Raw genomic sequence first — 22,286 nt, 5'->3', positions numbered from 1 at the left:
CAAAGAATAAATGGACACAGAGCAGACATTGAGAAACTCAATACACATAAGCCTGTCAGTGAACACTTCAAGGAAGTGGGCCATTCTGTTAAAGACCTGAGAATTTGTGTCCTGCAACAGAGAATTTAACAACAGATTAGAGTATGAAATTTCTGAGGTAGAGTACATATTCAAATTTGACACATTAACAGATGATATGAACAGAGACGTCAACTACCTCACGCATTATAAGGACTATTTTCCTTCCTGTGATTGGTCCTTCAATCCTATTTGATTTGTAAGTTTTTATTGCAATGTTTGGTCCTCTATACTTATATATGTCAGTCTGTATTGGAAAAGAAATTGATCTGAAGAAGTGGGTCTGTCCCATGCAAGCTCATCACTGAATAAATCATTTTGTTAGTCTTTAAAGTGCTACATGTCTGTTGCTTAGTTTTGTTCTAGTACAGACTGATGTGGCTTCCTCTCTGTTACTATTCATAGGCAGTGTGTGAGGGAAGCACAGGGCGCACACAGCCATGCATCCCCAACTCCATCAGCAACACACTACTTTTGATGAATGATGGGCAGTCCTGCTCCTCCCCTGGAGTGCGATGACTCTTTGGTGGTTGAATATACAGACAATGCAAGGTGTGAGATTTCTAATATTCATAATATTCATTTGATCTTTTTTGTTAGAATTTAATAAAACATCTTCCTGAGCAAGAGCAGCTGAATGCACTAGCCAAATTCAAGAGTGACTATCATAATTTGTCTGAACCAGAGCAGTTTGGAATTGTGGTGAGTACGAGCTCCTTGCTTGTTATTTTTCACTTGTTGTATGTTAGTAACCAGTGTTGAAGTGTTGTCACTTTTTCTTCTTCTTCCAAATTGTCACCAGAGTCTGAAAATGGAAGTTAAAAGGTATACTTTCTATTTAAGTGTGAGCTGACTTATCTAGAGTTCCAGAAAGTCACTTATTAGATCCTTCTTTTGTGTTTCCTCATTGACATAAAATAACTATTCGTCATATAACTTTTCTAAAGCAAACTCATTTACAATAGCAGTGTCTGTGGTGTAATTGATAAAACAAAAAATAATTAATTTTGTAGTTAAAATTTCCACACCAACTTTCTGCTGTCAAGCCACTAGGCATGGGCAAAAAACCCTGGTGCAATACCACATTAGCCTGTCTTCTTCTTTTGACATACGCTTATGTTTTATTCTATATGTGCTCTTAGTACAACTTTTTTCTCATCTTTGCAAATCCATAAGAGGAGTATTAGTGGGTCATATGATTTTTCAAACACTATGGAGGGACAAGTGAAAGGATGGTGTGGGGGGGGCAGGAGTCATCTGTCAAGGTGGGAAGAAGGTGAGTGATGTAGAGATCCATAATGGGAAGTCATTGATTTTATTTCTTACGTGTCTCTTCTTGCAAGTCACCCTTCTTAAGACATTGGGTACAAAACAAGTGACCTCTGAAGCATTCCAGACCAATGAAGCACTTTAAGGATCGTTTCCCGCTAAAGTCAGGATTTGGATTTACACTGGGATGAAGTGTTGATGGGAACTGAGGTTTGCTGGAAGAATTAGAGGATAATAAAAGATGGATTGAGGAGGGAATCTCTGGTGTTCAGCAATGGATAGGTGACTGGAATATGTGTAATGACAATAACAGTGCAAATAAGAAGGAAGGCAAGCAAAAAGGGAAATTGGATGTGGGGACAATTCTGGGTTCTCTGCTTTTTTCCCCCCTCTCTTTCTAGTCTAGTGCATAGGTTTTATCCTTTTATTTCCTTTATGTAGTCTACTGTTCTACAGACTCCGAGATACTACTACTTCTCCAGAGCAGACAAGGGGAGGAATGATATCAGGAAAACAGGAAAGCAGACTCTAATTGATTTACGTCCTAAGGAATCTCAAATTTAGGAATTTTTATAGGTTATCCTTCCCATCAGAAAATAATATAGACTGTCTTCTGAGCCCTAGATATCAAAACTACTTTTTTCTGGAATTGCCCAAAATTATAAGATGAATGTTTCAATTCTTCGTAAATATTTGCATATAATTTATTAGAGTACTTTGGTAAGACCCAGGCTTTATGGAGGATTATCTTATTCCAGGTTGCGGGTTTCCACTTTGATATGTTGAATCAATGCTCCCCTCCCAGTGCTCACTTCTTGGATGAAGAACTCTAAACATACTCTTATTTTAAATGTCATTCCCTTTCTAACTCACCTTGTAACTCTAGGTTTCAAGAGGGGAGCGTTATGTCTGAGAGTAACCATTCTTGGTAACAGTAGACTGTAACATTTTACTTTTGGATAACTTGATTATTGGGGCAAGTTGATGGGACCTGCTCTTGAAAGCAGGCATTAAGATTTTCAGAGCACCATCTGAGAGTATTGATAAACATGAAGCTAGGCAGAGATTTCCTTCCAACTTACAAATTTCAGAAACTGAGATAATCCTTAAATCTGATCCTACAATCCTATCTGACAGCTCTGGGAGCAGTTCTCTTTGTAGCTTTATGGCATGTAACTGCCTAATCCATTGGGCATTGTTTTATTGAAGGACCTTTCTGTTACTCTGAACCCACTTATTCAAGTCTTAAATAATCTGGGTTCTGAGAATAGGATGAAAAGTTGAAGCCTTTGTGCAAGAAGATAACCAGCACGCTATAAAGAAAGGTTTCCTTCTATGGATTCATCTCTACCAGCTGGGGAAGCATGTGTAGTCTCCTTGTCAGCAAACAGATAACTTCAGATGCCTTATGCACACGTCCCCCTCAGCAATGACCTTAAACAAGAATACTTGTACACTAATTTGTGTGAGCACTATAGTGGCAAAGCTTGGTGATGGTAGGACAAAGTGAAAGCTGAAGAATAACTGAGTGCAGATGTCAAAAGCCAGACTATCTCTTGAGCACTGCCTAGTGCTGCTGCACTCTGTCAACATCATACATTCCTCGATTTATGGTTTGAGAAAATATGCGACACCAGCTCTTGTCTCTGGTTTTTGAGAGCAAGCTAGGATGAGCAAATACATTGTTGTTCCCAGCTGAGAAATCTTGTGTCATAAAACTTTCTTGGTCCTAAACTCAGACATCCAAAGAGTTATTTCATATCTGAATTGTAGGAAACCAAGAGTCTTGGTTTTAGAAGGACGATTCTGCCCTTTTGGATGGGGGAAAAAGTGGTTGCTTTTAGTATACATCCTGTGCACTTGAAACTGAAAGACAAGTGACTCAGTGGGTCCAAAATGGTTGTGAAAGAGTACTCACTAGTGGAGGAAGTTTTGCATTTGATCACCAGCCAAAATTACATGTGGTCCTGGAATTTCAGCACTTACTAGGAATGGATAATACTATCTTATGTCCTGTTGCCCATGCTCTTGGTTAATTTATGTGTTCTCTCTTCTACCATTCCAGTGGATAGTGCAAAAGAAGGCTGTTTAGTGCAGTACCCTGTAGCCTTTGCAGTTCCTGAATGGGTCCAATGAGTTTGTTTGTAGATTACCTGTTTCTGTTGAGGGAAGTTGAATGATTATCTGTACCTGGATTTCCTCTATCAGGGACTGATGGTAAAGGGCCATGATGATCACAGCAAAGAACTAATATCTTAATTGTCTTGGATTCCTTTGAATAATGTTTGGTGAAATTTACGCTCAAGCTACCTGAAAAATCAGTAAAGTGCTGAGTACCTGTAAAATAAAAGATGAGATGAGTTCAATTTCAATAAATTACAGAATTGGTTCAGCAATGGGAGGAGAGCAGAAGGCATCTCTTAAGATTTTTACTACCCTTCTGTTTTCTGGCAGGTGAAGCTATATGGTTTTATTGGATTTTTTTCCTAGAATGGAGAAAGAACGCTGACAATAAGGCAATTATGAATATAGTTTGAAGACTTTTAAAAGGGTACATGAAATGGTATTGTATTGTCAGCTTTCTGTTTGGTTTACCTTGATATTTTTTATTGAATCATAGACATGTAAAGCTAGAAGGGGACCTCAAAGAAGGTCATCTATTCCATTTCCTTTTGTTGAGACAGGATTAAATATACAGTAACTCCTAGTTAAAATAGTGGTTGTATTCCTGAAAAGTGCTACTTTAAGCTAAATGATAAGCGTGCTCAATTTCTCCATGAAAATAAATGGAAATGCGGGGGGGGGTTATGCCTGAGTATATATATTTTTAGACAATATATACATATACAAGATAAGATTTAAACAATTTTAAACAAATAATACCATTCACAGCAATGATGATTCTGAACCTTGGTTGAGGTGGTGGAATCAGACTGTAGAATATTTCCCAGGGAATGTCTAGCCACTAACTGATGAACTAGCGCTCATTTGAGCACTCAGGTTAACAAATAGTTAATGTATCATTGCATTTTACAAGGCAGCATTGACTGAGGTAGGAGGAAACATGATAAACACAGAGTAATGGCTGTAAACACTTTCCTGCAGAAACTGAACATGATAATGAACTCACAGCATCCTGCTGGAGAGCATCACTCTATTCTCTTGAGGGCGCATACACCTCTGCATAGTGCCAAGGGAGAGGGGAGTGTGAGGGAGAGGCAGGCAGATGCACAGACTGTGTGAGCGAGAGGTAAACAGAGACATGTATTGCCCATGAGGAGGGACCAGGACCAGGCTGTGTGAAGGGGCGCACATTTATCTCCCTTCAGCATTATTCCTGCTCTGTGCTCCTGGCCACTGAGACTCCCTACCCAGGGCCACCGGCGCTCCACTCCCAGCCTGTGGGGCTGTCTGCCAGACTGGCTGAGACCACTGATGTTGCTGAAACAGAGAATCTGGGATAAGAGATGTTCAACTTGTATTAAAATCCCAGACATTTTTAGATATTTAGGGGGAAAAAAAATCCAAAACAGCTGGACTGAAATTTAAAGACCAAAATGGTAAAGCTCTGCCTCTTGATTTATTAATAAAGTTGTTGTAAGTAGGACTATTTGTGACTTTTTGAAGGATCACTGGCACTCAGTCTGTACATAGAGGTTAAAAGGTCACATTTCAGCACTCTGCCCCTGAAAGGTTGCAGACCCCTGATTTAAAGACCTGTGTATCTGTACTGAAAATTATGTTTTTAATTTCGTGGTGTTGAGGCACAGCACAAGGAAGTGATGTACCTCAGACATTTTCCTTTCAGGGCAGGAATCAACTGATGCTTATCTCCCTTATTGGCCATTTGTGTATTAAATATCATATGCCACAAAATACCGGCAGTCCCTGACTTACGAACACATTGACTTACGACCAGTCATACTTACGACCAACCCTCCAGCTAACCTCCCTCCCCCCACCTGCGGTGCCCTAGACCACCTCCCCCAGTGGGGGGCTGCAGCCGCATGCCTGGTGCTCTCCTCCAACTCCCGCAAACCCAGCTCCAATCCCGGTCCCCCAATCCCCCCACCCCACCCAGACCCAACCCCCTCAATCCTCGTGTGGCCCCAGATCGCGCCTCCCCCATGCAGCTGTCTCAGCATGTGTGGGGCTCCAACCTGCCCTGTGCTCAAGCACTCCGCCCTGGTGCACCCCCGTTCAACTCCTCCCCCTCCTGGCTCAGTTCCACCATGGCCCCAGCTCACCCCAAGCATGCATGGCATTCTGACTTAAGCCTGTGCTTGGGGCTCTGGCTTCCAGCCCCCATCGAGGCTCCAACCCTCCTCCACACCATCCTGCCCTGGTGTACCCCTCCCTTTCAATCCCCCCGCCTGGCTCAACCCCTCCCTCTCGCAGTCCCAGCTTACCTCCCCTTCCCCAGCCTGTGCTTGGGGTTCTGGCTGTCAGTTGCTGCTGGCATGCACAGGGGCTCTATCCCCACTGCTAGCTCAGCCCACCCCAGCCCTGGCTCACCCCCATTCAATTCCCCCCGCAGCCCGTCTCAAACTACCTGTCCCCAGCTGACTCCTCCCTTCGGCATGTGCTGGGCTGTCAGCCGCCAGCGCATGCAGGGTGCCAGCTGACAGCTTCTGGAGGCACATGAGGCTCTACCTCCCCACCCACCCTCGTTCACCCCATTCAACCTCTCCGAATCCTCCACGGCCCCAGCTCACACTCCCCAGCATGCGGGTCTCCATCTTCAACCTGCTCCCGGGGATCCAACGCCCTGGCCGGGCTCAACCCCCACCACAAACCCCTGCTGCCCAGGTCCAACCCCTGTAAACCCTAGCTCAAATGCACACTCCCACCAACCCTGCTGCCCTAACGCACCCCAGGTTTAACCCCCTACCCGTCTCCCAGGGTCCCAACCCAAGCCCTCCCCGACTTATGCAAAATTCAAAGACTTATAATCAAATCCAGTTATGACCAGGTGTTCGGAAAGTAACCCATTTGTAAGGTGGGGACTATCTGTATACGTCTCTGTTTATACTAAACCAGATGTCATTAAGAGATTGCAAAATTTGCAAGAGAGGAAATGTACAAGAAGAAATGTGGCCTCTTCATCAGTGGAAACTCTAGGAGTGGTCTGATAGGCCCAGGGAGGGCAAAGGGATATTTGGAATTCTTTACCAAGGAGGCTAAGTGAGTGTCACCCTAATTATTTCATGAAGTGGGGAGGTCCATAGTGAGCCTAGTTGTGAAGTTCGTCAAGGAGTTTGTGTCAACAGTAATCTACAAGCCATCAGAGTATGTTAATTAAGTCTATGTTCTAGAATGTATGTTGAAATTGTATTTTATATGTAACCATTTGTTTCTAATACCTCTGCCTGATGCTATTTGAATATCTGCTTTGTTAATTATACTCAATTTCAGTATAGAGCTATCTAAATGTTGTGTGTTAAGTAGAGTTGTGATCTGAGGCGGATTTGTTGAGCTGGGTGTACTGCAGTTTGGAAGCAGCAAATTTATGTACTTTATAACCGTCCAGTGGACCAGGGCTGGATACTGCAGGGTTGAGGGCTGGAGTGTGCCAATTGCTAATATGTAGAATGATAACAGAGTATGTTTAGTCTAGAAAGAAATGCTTGTGTGTACCATGGCCAGTGCAGTTTGGGAAATGACCCAAATTTACACTTACAACCCTAACGGCTCTTCAGTAATGTCAAACTGCCCTTGGTGGACATGGAAAATAATATCTTGCAGTCCTTATTACAGCTGCCTTTTGCATATATGAAGGCTGTTATGTCCTCCCCAGTCTCCTCTTGGAACTAAACTTGCCCAATTATTTCAACCTTTAAAGTTCACATTTTCTGTACCTCTTGTTACATTCTGGACTCTTTAAATTTGTTCACGTCACTCTTGAAGTGTGCCACCCAAAACTGAACACAGTGCTCTTGCTCAGTCCTCAGCAGTGATGAACAGAGCAGAATTAGCGTACATACAACACTTTCTGTAATACTCCCCAGAACCATATTTGCCTTTTTTGTAAAAGCGTTTTATTGTTAAATCATCCAATTTCTTTAATCCTCTGATCTTTGTCAGGAGTATTGCTGCCTCACCAGTTATCCTCCATTTTGCATGTTATGAAGTTATTTTTTCCTTCCTCTGCATAATTTTTACCACTTGTCTTTACTGAGTTTTATCCTACTGTAAGGTCAATTCTCAAATTGTCAGGATCGTTCCAAATTCTAATCCTGTCCACCAGAGAGATTGCAACCTTTCCATTGTTTGTTGTTTTATTGTTTTGGTTTTGGGTTTGGTTTTTCTTTTTTGTTTTTGTTTTCTTGTTGAAACAGTTATGCACCTATTTTACTATGGTTTAATCTGGGCCACATTTCCCTAGTTTGCTTATAAGATTGTTGTTATAAGCCTTTCTAAATTCAGATATGTTAGGTCTCCTACTCCCAACATCTACTGTTACAATATCAGATAAGGAAATTAGACTAGTTTAATATGAATTTTTATTTACAAATACCTGGCTGCTAGTAATTGTTGCCTTATCCTCTAGATTTGAACAAGATGGTTGTTTAATAGATCTATCTATAGCTATTAGCTAAGGTGGTCAGGGATGCAACCCCATGCTTTCTGAACCTGGGACTAGATGACAGAGAATGGATTACTCCAATAAATTACATGTTTCTTTTCACGTTTTCTGAAAAAAACGTGCTGGTCACTGTTGGAAGACTGCATGCTTGGCTTGACATGCAACTGGTCTTACTCAGTTTGGGTGTTGTTAATTGTGTGTTCCATTCTCTTTCTGGGTATCAAATTTAGGCTGACTAATTCATAATTCTTCACAACCCCACTTTTCCCTTTTTAAAGGTAGGTATTATGCATGCTCTTCCATAGTCTTCAGAGACTTCACTGATCCTCAGTGAGTTATGAGTGATAATTGCTAATGTTTCAAAGATTGTTTTGGGAAGGTCGTTAAATACTGAAGACTGAATTTCATCACATCCTTCCAGCTTATGTACATTTAATAGTTACAAATATTCAGTAATCAGTTATTTCATGACTCTGGTCAGAGATCCTTCTGTTTAATATTGTGTTAAAGCACCTGGTTACAATTAACCTTTTCTACTAAAGACTGAAGTAGAAAAGCATTATGCTCTTCAGCCTTCTAGTGTCATTCATAATTGGGAAGGAGCACCAGTTAAGTAATGGACCTATACTTTGCTTTGTCTTTATGTGCCTTATTATTCATAAGTTTTATCTTTACCTTTTGCCTTTCAAATTTTGTCCCTAGGTTCTTATGCTATGTTGTTGTACTCATACTGACCAAACTGTCCTTGTTGCTACTGGTTGTACTTTCACATCACGTTTTAAGTTTTTTGTCCTGATCTTTTTCTTTTTAAGGCATTGTGGCTCATTGGTTCTGCACTATTTTACGTAAATTTAAAGAAGAAAGATTTAAGGTGGCAAATGAACAGTGTTAAAACAAACACAAAAAATCCTGGCAGTCTAATATATTGGTGTTTTCACCTAAAGTTTAAATTTCCCATCATTTCATACTGTATGTGTATGTCTAGTCATGTCTTAGTTCAGATGCCTACTAACTAGATTAACACTATAATTACTTCCTTTCTATAAACATTCGGAGAAAATAATGGGTAACAACTGTAAGCACATTTGTGCTCTTAATTAGACAATGAAAGGAGCTAACTTGTCAAGTTTTCTTTTCCATTTGAAAGGGAAATTTTATGTAAAATGAAGCAGATGTACTTAGAAATTGAAACTACAAATAATCTGCTTTCATAAATCTTTAATATGGATCAGTGTCCAGATCACCTAAGTAGTAAAAGTTTGGGGTGTTCCTGATTTTGTTTTTGACCAAAAGCCATTATGCTCTCAGGAAACTTATAATATTGCACTTTCTTCTTACTTTTGCAGAGTATAAAATGCTGAGATCTATTTATTTCTTCTGAAACACGTTCCGTCATACAATAATAGTTTATCCATGCACAGAAGATCTTTATTTTTTTTTGATACCAGAATCCAATTTTTATTACAAATCTGACACTTTTTACAACTGCCACGTTACAGTAATTTACTTCTTGGGAATTGGAATACATATTCAGCTCTAGTTGGGTTTTATATCTGTGTGGAATTTCAGAAATACCTTTGGATCTATTTATCCAAAATAATACCACTGTCTTCTTTCTGAAGTAAGGAAGTCTAAAAATCAATGGTTAGAATGCTAAAATCTAGTTTTATGGTATTCTGAGTATCAGTGCTGTATTTGATTTCATTTTTGCACTGAATCAGCTGTTCTCAAACTGTAGATTGGTACTCCAAAATGAGTTGCAATCTCATTTTCATAGATTCACCAAGGCTGTCTTAGACTTGCTGGGATGCAGAGATGAAGCAGAAGCCTGAGCCCGACCACCCAAGGCCAAAGCTCTCAGCCCTGCATGTTGAGACTTAGGTTCCAGGCCTTCCTTATGCGCTACCTAGGGCAGTTAGACTCAGACTGGCTCAGGCTGCAGTCCTCCATCTTGGGGTTGTGTACTTATGTCTCCCCGCCCAGCCCAAGTTCTTCAGTTCACTTATCTCAGTGTAAGAATCAGATAAGCCTCCTGATTCAAGCCAGGCTATCTGCTAGGATTCACTAGTCAGGCTACTGCCCCTGATAGGAGTGGTTTCCCAGTCTCCTGAATAGCAGAGAGCTGAGAAAAAGGTGCAGCCTGGCTCCTGTCTCCCCTCTGTGTGCAGAGCCGGGGAACTGAGCAGGACAGCAGCCTTGGTTAGTTTCTTGGCTCCAAGGAATAGAGGGGAGCCAGGCTGCCCCTGGTTCCCAGCTCCCCTGCACTGGCTGGAGCCAGGAAACTGACCAAGGCTGCCCTGCTCATTTCCCCTGTCTGCAAGTGGAGGGATGCTGGGAGCCAGGCTGCTGCATGGTTCTCAGCTCCCCGCTGCTTGCGGGACCCAGGAAGCTGTGCAAGCACTGTCCAGACGGTGCTCCTTTTTGAAAGGACCCCAGCTACTTCGAAGTCCCCTTATTCCTATGAGCAGATAGGAATAAGGGGACTTCGAAGTTGCCAGGATCCTTTCAAAAAGGAGCCCCATCTGGACGAGCTGCGCGGTGGCGAGGTGCATCAATTTTGAAGTGTCGCGGCCGCCCGCATGCTAATGAGACACTGAATATGTATTTCAGCTCTTCATTAGTAAACTTCAAAATGGCCATTTGCATGGCCATTTTGAAGTTTTTGGCTAGTGTAGACAAGGCCCATGTGGAGCTACCCACCAGCAGTAACAAGGGTGGTGAGGAGGTTCCAGATGGTAATGGCCACACAGTTCTCAACCCAGAGGAGAGCTCTCAGGCCTGAAGGGGCCACTGAGATAACCTAGTAGGAACTCTTGTGAAGCACAGGCAGGGGAGTTCCCCACAAGAACTCCTAGGGCAGAGCTTTTAGAAAAACACCCAGTCATGATTTCAAAATAGACACTGATGGAGCATCCACCATAACTGACGTAAACCCTTGTAGTCTGAGTATAGCATATGTCATCTACAAGTCTCCTCCACTTCCCTGTTTATCAGGACAAAACTTCTGCCTGACCCTAGGAGTACCCCAGTTGTTGTCTTTCAGTCTCAGTAGATCTTCTCCACGTTGTTCGTGGTCTTCCTCTTCTGCCTTTTCCTCCAGGGTTCCATGTGAGAGCCTGATGGACTGTACTGGATGGTGCTTTTCTGAGAATGTGGCCTAGCCATTCCCACTTTCTTCTCTTGATTTCAATGTCAGTTGGTTCCAAAGCTCCTCATTTGTGATGAAGTCTTCCCATTTGATGTGAAGGATGTACCTCCATGCATCTGTTTATGAATGTCTGTAGCTTGTGATTTGAAGACTTTTTTGTACGCCAGGTGTCTCACATCCATACAAGAGCGCACACTTCATATTTGTGTTGAACATCCACAGTTTGATCTTCACAGATATTATTTGTGAACTCCATATAGGATGGAGAGTCTTGAATGTAGCTGTTGCTTTACCTATACTGGCACTGATATCCTTGTCTGTTTCTCCATCAATGCCCATAATACTCCCCAAGTAGGTAAACTTCTCCCCATCTTCCAGGTCTTCCCCTCCCAATGTGATGGTGGTGGTATTGGATGGGTTGATCCTCATTGCCTTGGTGTTTCCCTTGTTAATGCTCAGGCCAGTCATTGAAGTAGTTTTGTCTAGCCAAATTAATGTCCTATAGTTGTTTGAATCGTTTCCACTGAATGTCTTGTCGATGGCTGTCTATTGTACTGTTCATAATCCAGTCATTGTGATCAAGAACAGGAAAGATGACAGTAGGCACCCTTGTTGCACTCCTGAAAGTATGCTGAAGGATTCTGTGAAGACACCATTGTGAACAACTTGGCATGTCAGGGGCTCATATGTTGAGTTAATCAAGTTAATAATTTTGGATTGGATGCCATGGTGTTGAAGCAGTTTCCACAGAGTGTCTCTGTCAAGTCTATCAAAGGCTTTTTCAAAGTCTATGAAGGTTGTGTGCAATGAGAAGTTCCACTGAGTGACAGTTCTGTGATGACTCTGAGAGTTGCTATTTGGTCACTACAAGATCTCTCACTTTGGAAGCTGTCTTCATTCTCTCTAAGAGGCTCCTACTGAACACTTTTCCTGGAATAGACAGTAACGTGATGCCCCTCCAGTTCTTGCATTTCTTCAGATTGTCTTTCTTTGGAAGGTAGACATGTTTCCATTCTTGTGGGATCTCTTCAGTGTACTAAATTTTCCCAAATAGGTTATACATCATGTTACTGATGTTTCACTACCTGACTTCATTGCTTCTGTTGGGATGTTGTCTGAACTAGGTGCTTTTCTGCTTTTCAGGTGTGCAATGGCTTTTCTGATTTCTTCTGTAAGTCTGTTGCTGTTAATTTGCAGAGGTATATTTGCAGGCGGTAATTCCAGAGGTCCCATGTGGGTCAGGGCAGTTCAGTAGTTCTTCAAAGTGTTCCTTCCATCTACTGAGCTGTTCACTAGGGTTAGTTAGCACACGCTGCTCTTTATCTTGCCACTGTACACCATGACCTAGCCAGCTTTTGTGTGATGTTATAGAAGTCTTTCAGGTTTCTCTGTCCTGCAGCTTGTGTGGCTTGTTGTGCAAGGTTTTCCACAAAGTTCTTCTTGTCCCATTTTACAGCATTTTAAACTTCTTTGTTGTTTGACGACTTCTTCATAAAAGGATCCATGAGGTCACTTTGGTTTCACCGGACCACGAGTCAAAAAAACAGATTTAGTTACTAATGGCCTCCTTCCAAGTAAAAGACACCTCTTTTCCCTCTGACTGTGTTGTAACCTACAGAATAAAAGGAGATTACTGATAAGAGAGTATCCAGAAGACATGCTATATTGGAAGTGGTGGGTGACCAGCTTTGCATCAAACTGGTCCATGTAAATCCTTGTTTTTATCAATCACCTGAGAACAGCAATCTGTTACCATTGGAAACAGAGGAATGGCACTCTTTGAGCCCAGGTGATAGCTTTTCCCTGCTGATAGATAAATATGTTTTCAAATCCTCGTTCCTCACTAAGACTCTGAAGTCCCAGTCAGTGGTTTGCTGTAACAGCTGGCAGGGAAGGAGAGGGGAATGAGAAACCTGAAAAATAGCAAGATTGCAGATGAAACAGCAAATATATCCTCTTCAAGTGGTTATCCTACCAAGATGTCTTGAAAATGAAGAATTAAAGCCTGTTGGGAGGAAAAGGATTCTTCCATCTTGGATGTTGCAAGGAGACCTTAGGGTTCAAAGTCTTTCAACTCTAGTCACTAAAAGAGGTGGTGGAATAACAAGAGGGAGAGGAAAAAGCAACATGGGAGAGTCAAGAGCAAATGGAGAGGGGAGAAAATGGTCATCTTCTGAAGAGCATTCAGGGGATTTCAAAGAGATCAAACAAGATCAAGTTAAAAAAAATGCAAAACTACTGAAGAGGAAACCATGATTCCCCCATCAAAGGATGCATCTAGAATATCTCTTACTAGGGCTCTTGGAAAAGTGGAAGAGAATGAAAGTAAGACTCAGTCACAAGGGATTAAAAGTTCTGTTGAGAAAAGTGATTGTCAGCTCCACAGCAAGAAGTCTAATCACAGGCTAGATGCAGAAAGCCAGCTCTGCATCGAAGCAAATAAAGTGAATGAAAGGGAAACCACAGATAAGATTATTCATTCAGCAAGCCAACAGACTCACCAGGCCATGCTATGCTGCTCTCATGTTTGTCTAGCTGAGACTTGAGCATTTGATTTAAATGAGGATCCTAAAGCTGAAGATTTTAATTCAGCCAGAAGCAGAGATACTCTAAAGACTTCTAAACAAAGCAAGCAGAAGAGGACACCCTGTATGTATGGGACAGATTGCTGCAGCAAATGGGTCTATAAGAACTAAATTCTGCAAATGACCATAAAACTTCAGGAAGAGTCTAGTTCATTTTCAGCAATTCAGTCACCCTCGTGACAGTGACTATCATGAGGTGGACGTCATAAGCCAAGATGATGATGATGATACTCCTGAATGTCCATGTGGAATTACTTGTTATAGGAAGAATCCACAGCACAAGCTTGAATACAAGCACACTGTACCTCCAGAAATAGAAACAAGAAGAACCAGAGGGAAAACTACTGAAAGAGGAAAAAGTGCTTTGAAGGAAGACAGAAATAACGATGATGAACTGAATGAATATGACGTGAATGACAGCTTTATAGATGATGAGGAGAAAGAGGAGTATGTCCCCACTGAAGAGCATTCGGATTGGGAGCCAGATCCTGAAGACAAAAATAACGAAGATGTTGAAACGCTTTTGAAAGAAGCACAAAAATTTATTAAAAACAAAAAGTAGTTTTGGCCAAATGATTTTATGTGAAGTCCTTCCTATGTATCTGTTTACAAGAGTGGTGGGGACTTGGGGAATGACATTGAAAGCTAACTTTACCCGGGCTTGAGACACTACAAACAGGAATTTTTAATGGGGAAGAATGAGCACCGGCTTTCTTTTTTGGTTTTGTTTTGTTTGTTTGATACACATTGTTTTCCCTTTTATTTTTTGTTAAAGATATTGAAATCAAATGGTAAAATTCTGGGATTATATTGTGGTTTAACTGAATACATTTTTAAAAAAATATCTGGTTTTGGAGTTTTTACCAAATTCACAGCTCATTGCATCAGAGGGAAGATTAATGTGATGGAATGTAGCTGTTTAACATTCCTCATGAATGTATTTCTATGCTTGCAAAAAAAATGGAGACCTACCTTAAGGAGGTTTGTACTTTTGCGATGTAATATAATTTTTGAGTGGAGACATGATAGCAATTTTCAGGTATCTAAAAGGGTGTCATAAGGAGGAGGGAGAAAACTTGTTCTTTTTGGCCTCTGAGGGTAGAACAAGAGGCAAGGGACTTAAACTGCAGCAAGGGAGGTTTAAGTTTGACATTAGGAAAAAGTTCCTAACTGTCAGGGCGGTCAAACAGCAGAATAAATTGCCAAGGGAGGTTGTGGAATCTCCATCGCTGGAGATATTTAAGAACAGGTTAGATAGATGTCTATCAGGGATGGTTTAGACGGTACTTGGTCCTGCCATTGGGGCAGGGGGCTGGACTCGATGGCCTCTCGAGGTTCTTTCCAATCCTAGTATTCTTTGATTCATGTCATGATCAATAGCATAAAAGTAAATACCATCAGTAACCAGCTAAGTGGTGTTTGAAACGATAATAAGAATAAGGAAATGACACCAGAATCTAAAGGAAGTATTACGGCAGAATTATATATTCAACCTGAAAATATACAAACTAATAAATCAAAAGAAAAACAACTGAAAAGAGAGATTTAATAGGAAAGACGGACCTGGAAAATTGCAGTGTGGAAGTAGTGTCATTAGAGAACAGCAAAGTAGATACAAAGTTATATTTCAATATGATTGTAAAGACAAATTTCGGTTAGCATACTGAAATGTGCTGCTCCACATAGTAAGCATAGTCTTTTGTACAGTACTGAAGTTATTGTACATCCATAACTAGAAGCTAGGTAGGAAACGGAAATGGGAGCTTCATTTCAAATGATCTGTCAGGTACTTCCAGCATTGCTGTTAACGATAGATGACAGCTGACCTGAAAGAGAAGATAAAGATGAAGAAGAATGTCAATGTATTGAAATAACTGCACATAAAGACAAGAATTAAGATTCCGAGGAAGAAATAATTGAAGTCTTCACTAAATGATTGTGATTAATCCTACTTTGTGACAGTGTTGTTAAATAGCTATTTAAATAACTCATATTTGGGGAGTCTTGAATAGCAATGTTTTAAGTGTTAGGCACATGGTAAGAGAAAATTTATAAATGTCTACATATACATGAGACACTCAACTGGAATATAAGACAGTGCAAGAGGATATTGATGTTCCTGGTATCAGTGAAACGTGATGAAATGACAAATATAACTGTTTCTGAGCTTTTTTTTTTTTTTAAGTAAAGTACTCCTATAAACCGCTCCCCCCCCCACACACAAAGTACCCCCAGACTTCTGTTGCTTGCCCTTACTGTTTGAGAAACATGATCCCAAGGTAATCAGAGAATTTGAAACAAGTGCCATTCAACCTTTCCAGATTACTGTACCCTTCTCGGGAGTCAGATTTGTTTTACATACTACCAAGATACACCTCACTTAAAAACTGTTTATTGACAAAAACATGCAAAAATATTACAGAAGATTGCTGCTGAAAACTTGCTGACTTTCTACCATATTATCAAATAAATGAATTGGAATAGAAATATTTAACTTACATTTCAGCATAAGGCATATGAAGCAGTAGAGACAAGTCATTGTCTGAATGAACTTTTAGATTGTACTGACTTTTCTAGTGTTTTTATGTAACCTGTTATGAAACTAGGCAAATATCTAGAAGAGTTGGTGTACCCTGTGGAAGGACCTCAGAGTACCCCAAGGGTACATGTACCGCAGGTTGAGAAACACTGCTCTAGTACCTGGCTGAAGAAATGGTGTTTAAAGTCAGAAGTAGGGGGCTAACACTAGAGCCTAGAGTCTATGGAATCCTTTAGATAAAAATTCTGCATTGTGAAGGTCAGTCAGCTGAACTGGTGTGGATTGCAAACTGTAAGAATGCATTGTCCAGATGTACTGAAGGGTAATATGATACATTTAATAAGGTTCTGCTCCTTTAGCAAGCACCTCTTCTTCTTTTTTTAAATGCTTTACTAAGCAATATTTCAAGGCACTGTATACCTGCCTTGCCCTGGACATCTCACTCCACATTTACAAGGGGAATTAGCATTTTTAGCATAGCTCCCTTCTCTACTCACCACAACAAAGTCTTCCCTAAACCTGCTGTGGTGTAGGAGCACCCCTCCACCCCACCACGCCTTTCTGGCCTATTTCTTACTTACAAATCAGCATTCTTGGTGGCCATTACTTTGGCCAAGAGGGTTTTGGTACTAAAGGCTCTGACAGTAGAGCCGCTTTATACAGTGTTCCACAAGGACAAGGTCAGGTTGAGATCCCACCTGGCTTTCCTACTGAAGGTGGCCTCCCCCTTTCATGTTAACCAGGACATTTCCCTACTGGTCTTTTACCCAAAGGCTCATGCCTCCCCTAGGGAGCAGAGCCTACATACTTTAGCTGTTCGGGGGATGGTGGCCATCTATATGGACAGGACAAATCCATTTACGAAGTCCCAGCAGCTGTTTGTGGCAGTAGCAGACAGGATTAAGGGCCTCCTGGTCTCCTCCAAGCAGATCATCTTCTGGATAGTGGCCTGCATTAAGAAATCTATAAGCTGGCAGGGGTGCCCCCTCCCCTGATCAGAGCTCACGCTACCAGAGCTTAAGCTTCCTCAGCAGCATATTTGGCATGGGTATATTCAGGATATCTGCAGGGCGGCCACCTGGTCCTCCATACACATGCTTATAGCCCATTATGCGTTGACGCAGCACACTAGAAATGACACTGAAGTAGGCAGGGCTGTACTACATTTCGTCCGGGGCTCTGACCCCACCACCTAGGTATTGGCTTGTGTTCATCCAACTTGGAAAGCAAATGAGCAATCGCTCAAAGAAGAAAAGACAGTTACCTGTTCCGTAACTGGTGTTCTTTGAGATATGTTGCTCATGTCCATTCCAAAACCCTCCCGCCTTCCCCACTGTTGGAGTAGACAGCAAGAAGGAAATGAGCGGTGGGGCAGGTCGGGCAGTACGTATATTGGTCACCATACAGGCGCCACTTCAGGGAGCGCTGCACTGACCCTATGGCTACTAAGTAGGGCAAAAAGCTTCAAGTAACTGGACATGTGCCAGTTCACTCCCAACTTGGAATGCACCTGAGCAACATGTCTCAAAGAATACCAGTACAGAACAGGTAACTGTCTTCTTGGAATCGTACAAGAAAGGAAGCCAGTCTCATCTTGCTTCTAAATAACACTCAGTGTTTATTCCAAAAAGTATCTTATTTGGGCCATGAAGTAATAGTGACCACAATGTGTAATGTCAACGTTTTGGGGAGATGAGAGATTCTAAAACCTTGCTTGTTAACACAGAACTTCGGAAGAGAAGCTTTAAAAACAACCATGAAACAAAAAGAGGAAGCTGGTCTAAAAAGATGTAAAGTCAAAAGCAAACAAAGCAAAATGCTTATATTTCAAACATAATAGATACTTAAAAAAACAAGCTGTGAAGTAAAGCTATGCTGAACATTTATTTCAGCAATGTGAGGTGTAAATTTTCAGGTAGTCATCCTAGCACAGGTGTTCGTAGTGTAGCCAGGAAGGCACAGTTTAGACGAGTAGAGTAAAGGCAGTGTCGGGAGGGGCGGGTATGTGCAGTTGTGTGTGCTGCATGACTCTTGACTCACCCACGTTATACTTCTCCTCTGTTTTCATTAGCAGTGTGGCTTCCTGCTGCCGGAGCCTTTCTCCACTGCAGGAGAAGCCCACATTTTTGCTAACAAAGAAGTTATGCACCATTTCTGTACACATTTATTCACACACTTATGTAGCTCACCATATTCCATTTATTCAGATTTTTAATTTTTACATTTTTATTATGCTAGGAAATCATGAATAACACACTTTTTGTAAAATGGCTGTTATGTTATTTGGGATTTATGTGAAGCTGCCTTTGGTTGTAAAAGTAAAGATCCCAAAGATAGTATTTAAATCATAGAATCATAGGGCTGGAAGGGAGCTCAGGAGGTCATCTAGTCCAGCCCCCTGCTTCAAGCAGGATCAAACCCCATTAAGTCAAATTTAAAAATTGTTTTTAAAAGGTATATACCTTAATTTTTTAATTAAAGCTGATGAAAACATGCTTTACATTTAAAGGGAACTGATTTAGCTAACACGGGAAGTACTCCTAGTAGTTTCTGAACTGAACTGTGTCTTTTAGGAATTGGGAGATTTCATCTTCTCAGAGCTGATTTTTTTCCATAGATTGTAGAACAAGATGCATCTGTTTTACTTTATCAATTCTCAACCACTTTCTAAACTTTAAATGAACTATTTGAATAAACGGAAATGAAGATATTTGAGGGTGATAGGTTGCAAGGCTAGAAGAGATTATTCTGATGTCCTGTGTAATGTACGCCATAGAACTCCCCCCCAAAATAATTTATAGAAATGGAATAAAACATAAGCTCTGAGGAGAGACATCCTTCACATAATAAAGACTGGGAAACAAAGCGAACCCTCAGGCTACATCTACACAAGAAGCATCAGTCAACAGAAGTGACCGTTGGAAGGGATTTCCCAGCAAAGCGTCTTGACAGATTGCATCTATACATAAAAGCAGATTGAAAGACCAAACCGCTCTGTTGACAGACAGCATCCAGACTGCCCAGCCTTCTGTCAACATAATGGCTTACCAGAAGCTCTGCAAACAGGGCTGCCCATTGAACCGGAAGCCCTGTTTATTGACCAAAGGGCCCTGGAGCATCTACGTGGCTGGTTTTTTTTTTTTTTGTTTTTTTTTGTTTTTTTTAACAGAACACTCTCAAGAGGGATGTTATAACACTGCCCTTTCAGGTATAACACTGCTGGTAGATGTTCCAGGTTTTGTCAACAAAGCACGTTTTGCATGTAGACTCTCCACGTGTTTTTCTGACAGAAGCTTTTTTTTGTTAGACAGCGCCTTCTTTCATAAACATCGCCTAGAAGCTTTGTACTTAAAGTATTTAGGTTTGTTGTTTATGTTCTTAGGGTTTCATTTAGGTTTAGGAAATTTGTATGTGGTAAAAATATTAGGAAGTACTCTTATTGCTTCAATATTTAATATCAGTGGACTTGCAGGCTAGCTAATGGCTACTTGTTGGCAGATGTTAAATCTTAGGTATTCCAAGTTACTTGTTTCCTACCTTCAATTGACAGACAGAAGGGCTTGCGTCTACACGAGCAAGTTCTTTCAAAATATTTTTCAAAGGAGGCTCTTTCAAAATATCCAGTGGAATAACTACACACAAAAAAGCACTCTTCCACTCCCGTTTCAGGAGAAGTCCCTCCTTTTCAAAGCTTCTTTCAAATGAAAAAAGTGTGTAAACTCTTCATGGACCCTTTTTTTCTAAAGAACAGTCCTCATGGTACCTGATTTTTTGATTCCTGGCCTGTTCTTTTGAATGAGCGGGGGCTGTGTGAAGGCTCCTTTTCAAAAGAAGAGAGTACTCTTTTGATCCACTTTTTTGTGTGTGGACGCAGTCTTTTGAAAGAAGAGTTTTTGGAAGAGATCTTCCGGAAGGGCTTCTGTTGAAAGATGTCTGTAGTGCAGACATAGCCAAAGTGAATGAAGCACAGTGCTCTTGGTTTGGGATGGTAGCATTGTAAAGCCAGAGGGTCAGCAACCTATTGTACAAAAGCAAGCTATGATTTGAAGGCAGCAGTAAGGTTTCCTTATTTTATTTGTGTTTTGGAGATAGTAACCTGGCTGAATTTTCTCCTTTTGGCATTCTTCTTAACAGCTTCTTGACAGATCAGAATGGGACGCTCATCTTTTGAAGTGACTGGCATCACAAAATGGAATCTGATTCAGTCACCTGCATGCCTACTTCCTCATTCTAGAGACTGAAGGCTTGGAAAGTCCAGACTTTAAAAAATATACCCAGCTGTTCAGTTCAATCAGCATTTTAAGACACCTGGAGTGATGAGTCAGTCCAAAGGCATTATCACCACCATCCTTCAATTTAAAAATAGATAATTAAAAATTATAACAGGACAACACAACTCATACATTCATTCATACATGGGCACAGAGAGACAGTTCCTGTTTTACAGACAGGTGCTTATAACTTGCCTAAATATTTAATACTCAGTAGCTCAACTTTCTTCAGTGTTAACACACAGAATCAAGGTAGTAAGTTTAGACTTGAACTTGGTCAGAGTAAAGGACTTCTTCAGAAGCAATAATTTTGGTGTTCTGTTTTATATGCCTGTCGTCTAGCACACTATGGATTAGATATTAGTGCTGACACTCGCTCACATTGGTCTTGTGAGGAAAAAATACATTGCTGATTGTGAGGCATTCAGCTACTATGGTAATAGTGGTTATATAAATACCTAAAATAGATAGAACCTATTTTTCAGATCACATTTATATAGCAAGATAAAACACTTGAATCAATTTTATATATTACATAAAATATATGAATATAATTTAAATTGTGTAGCATGTTCAAAGCATGTTCAAAGCACCTGTTTATTTCAGCTGCTGCTCAGCTCTTCTGCAGATTAGTCCAGTTCATCAGGTTGCCAAATCAGCTGCTTAAACCATGAGATCAACTACTGTTCCTTGCAGATCTCTGGGCTGATTCTCTACATAATTTCCAACTACTGCAACAAATGAGGCCAGTGGTTGAGGAGTCCATTACAGATTCATGCCATTACTCAGCTTGCACTTTCTGGATGTAGATAGCCGTACTGTTAGGGAAACTTTAAGTGATCCAATAAGGAGACATTGCAGCTCTTTTAATAAAAAGAAAAGTTACGTTTTTATGCTGGAGAGATGTCTGTGAGGGACACCTAATTAGATCATGGCCCTCAAAATTCTCAATCAAAATCACTTCTGTGTAGATTTTTTTTGAAGCATGTTTGCTTTAAATCTGATTTTTATTTAAATTAAATACTGGGGTTTTAGTTTCTTTCATTGTATTTAAAATGGAAATTGGCAACCTATGTTAAGATCTAAATTTATTGCAAACTATTAAACTAATTTTAAATTAAATTAAAATTATTTTTAGTACATTGTTCTGCCATTAAAAAAAAAAAAAGAAACTATGAAACTAGTGGATATCATTGGATTAGGTACCTGGAATAGAGTCTGTTGCAATGCTAGGCTAACTTCTGACAGGAGTAGCATCTTCTTCAGGTGAAAAGAAAATACTGTCTTCATTTCATGTTGAATAGTAACAGAGAGGAAGCTGTGCTAGTCTATACACTATCAAAACAAAAAGCAGTCAAGTAGAACTTTAAAGACTAGCAAAATAGTTTATTAGGTGAGCTTTTGTGGGACAGACCCACTTCTTCAGACCATAGCCAGACCAGAACAGACTCAATATTTTAAATCGTTTAAATTGTGATGGGAACTTTCTGAGTCACTATAGGGGCTTGTCTGCATACTTGGCTCAGTCTAATTCCTGACCTCCCCCCCAACCCCTCAACTCTCTGATTTGCTCACCTTGATTATCTTTTTCTGATTTGTCCTCCTTGCTTACTGTTTTTGGTTCTCTGTGCCTTAAATATTGAGCCTGTTCTGGTCTGGCTATGGTCTGAAGAAGTGGGTCTGTCCCACGAAAGCTCACCTAATAAACTATTTTGCTAGTCTTTAAAGTGCTACTTGACTGCTTTTTGTCTTCATTTCAGTTTATTCGTCTGGTTTAGTTTAATGACTCGGTCATTCAGAGTTAAGAAGC

General features: G+C 40.8%; 1 protein-coding gene and 1 pseudogene across 1 annotated transcript in view; both read left to right on the top strand.

Annotated features, from left to right (window-relative positions):
* The window catches only part of DIAPH3 (diaphanous related formin 3), a 492,901-nt gene that overhangs the window by 233,717 nt on the left and 236,898 nt on the right, over positions 1 to 22,286 (top strand). The window contains exon 20 of the mRNA XM_074982855.1: positions 679 to 780. Coding sequence (XP_074838956.1) covers positions 679 to 780 — 102 coding nt within the window. The remainder of the gene's footprint in view (positions 1 to 678; positions 781 to 22,286) is intronic.
* On the top strand, positions 10,618 to 14,228 carry LOC142001612 (aprataxin and PNK-like factor; annotated as a pseudogene).

This window comes from Carettochelys insculpta, chromosome 1, assembly GCF_033958435.1.
Source record: "Carettochelys insculpta isolate YL-2023 chromosome 1, ASM3395843v1, whole genome shotgun sequence".
Classification (NCBI taxonomy): Eukaryota; Metazoa; Chordata; order Testudines; family Carettochelyidae; genus Carettochelys; species Carettochelys insculpta.
The sequence above is the reverse complement of the archived record's forward strand: the minus strand, read 5'-3'. Positions and strand labels throughout refer to the sequence as shown.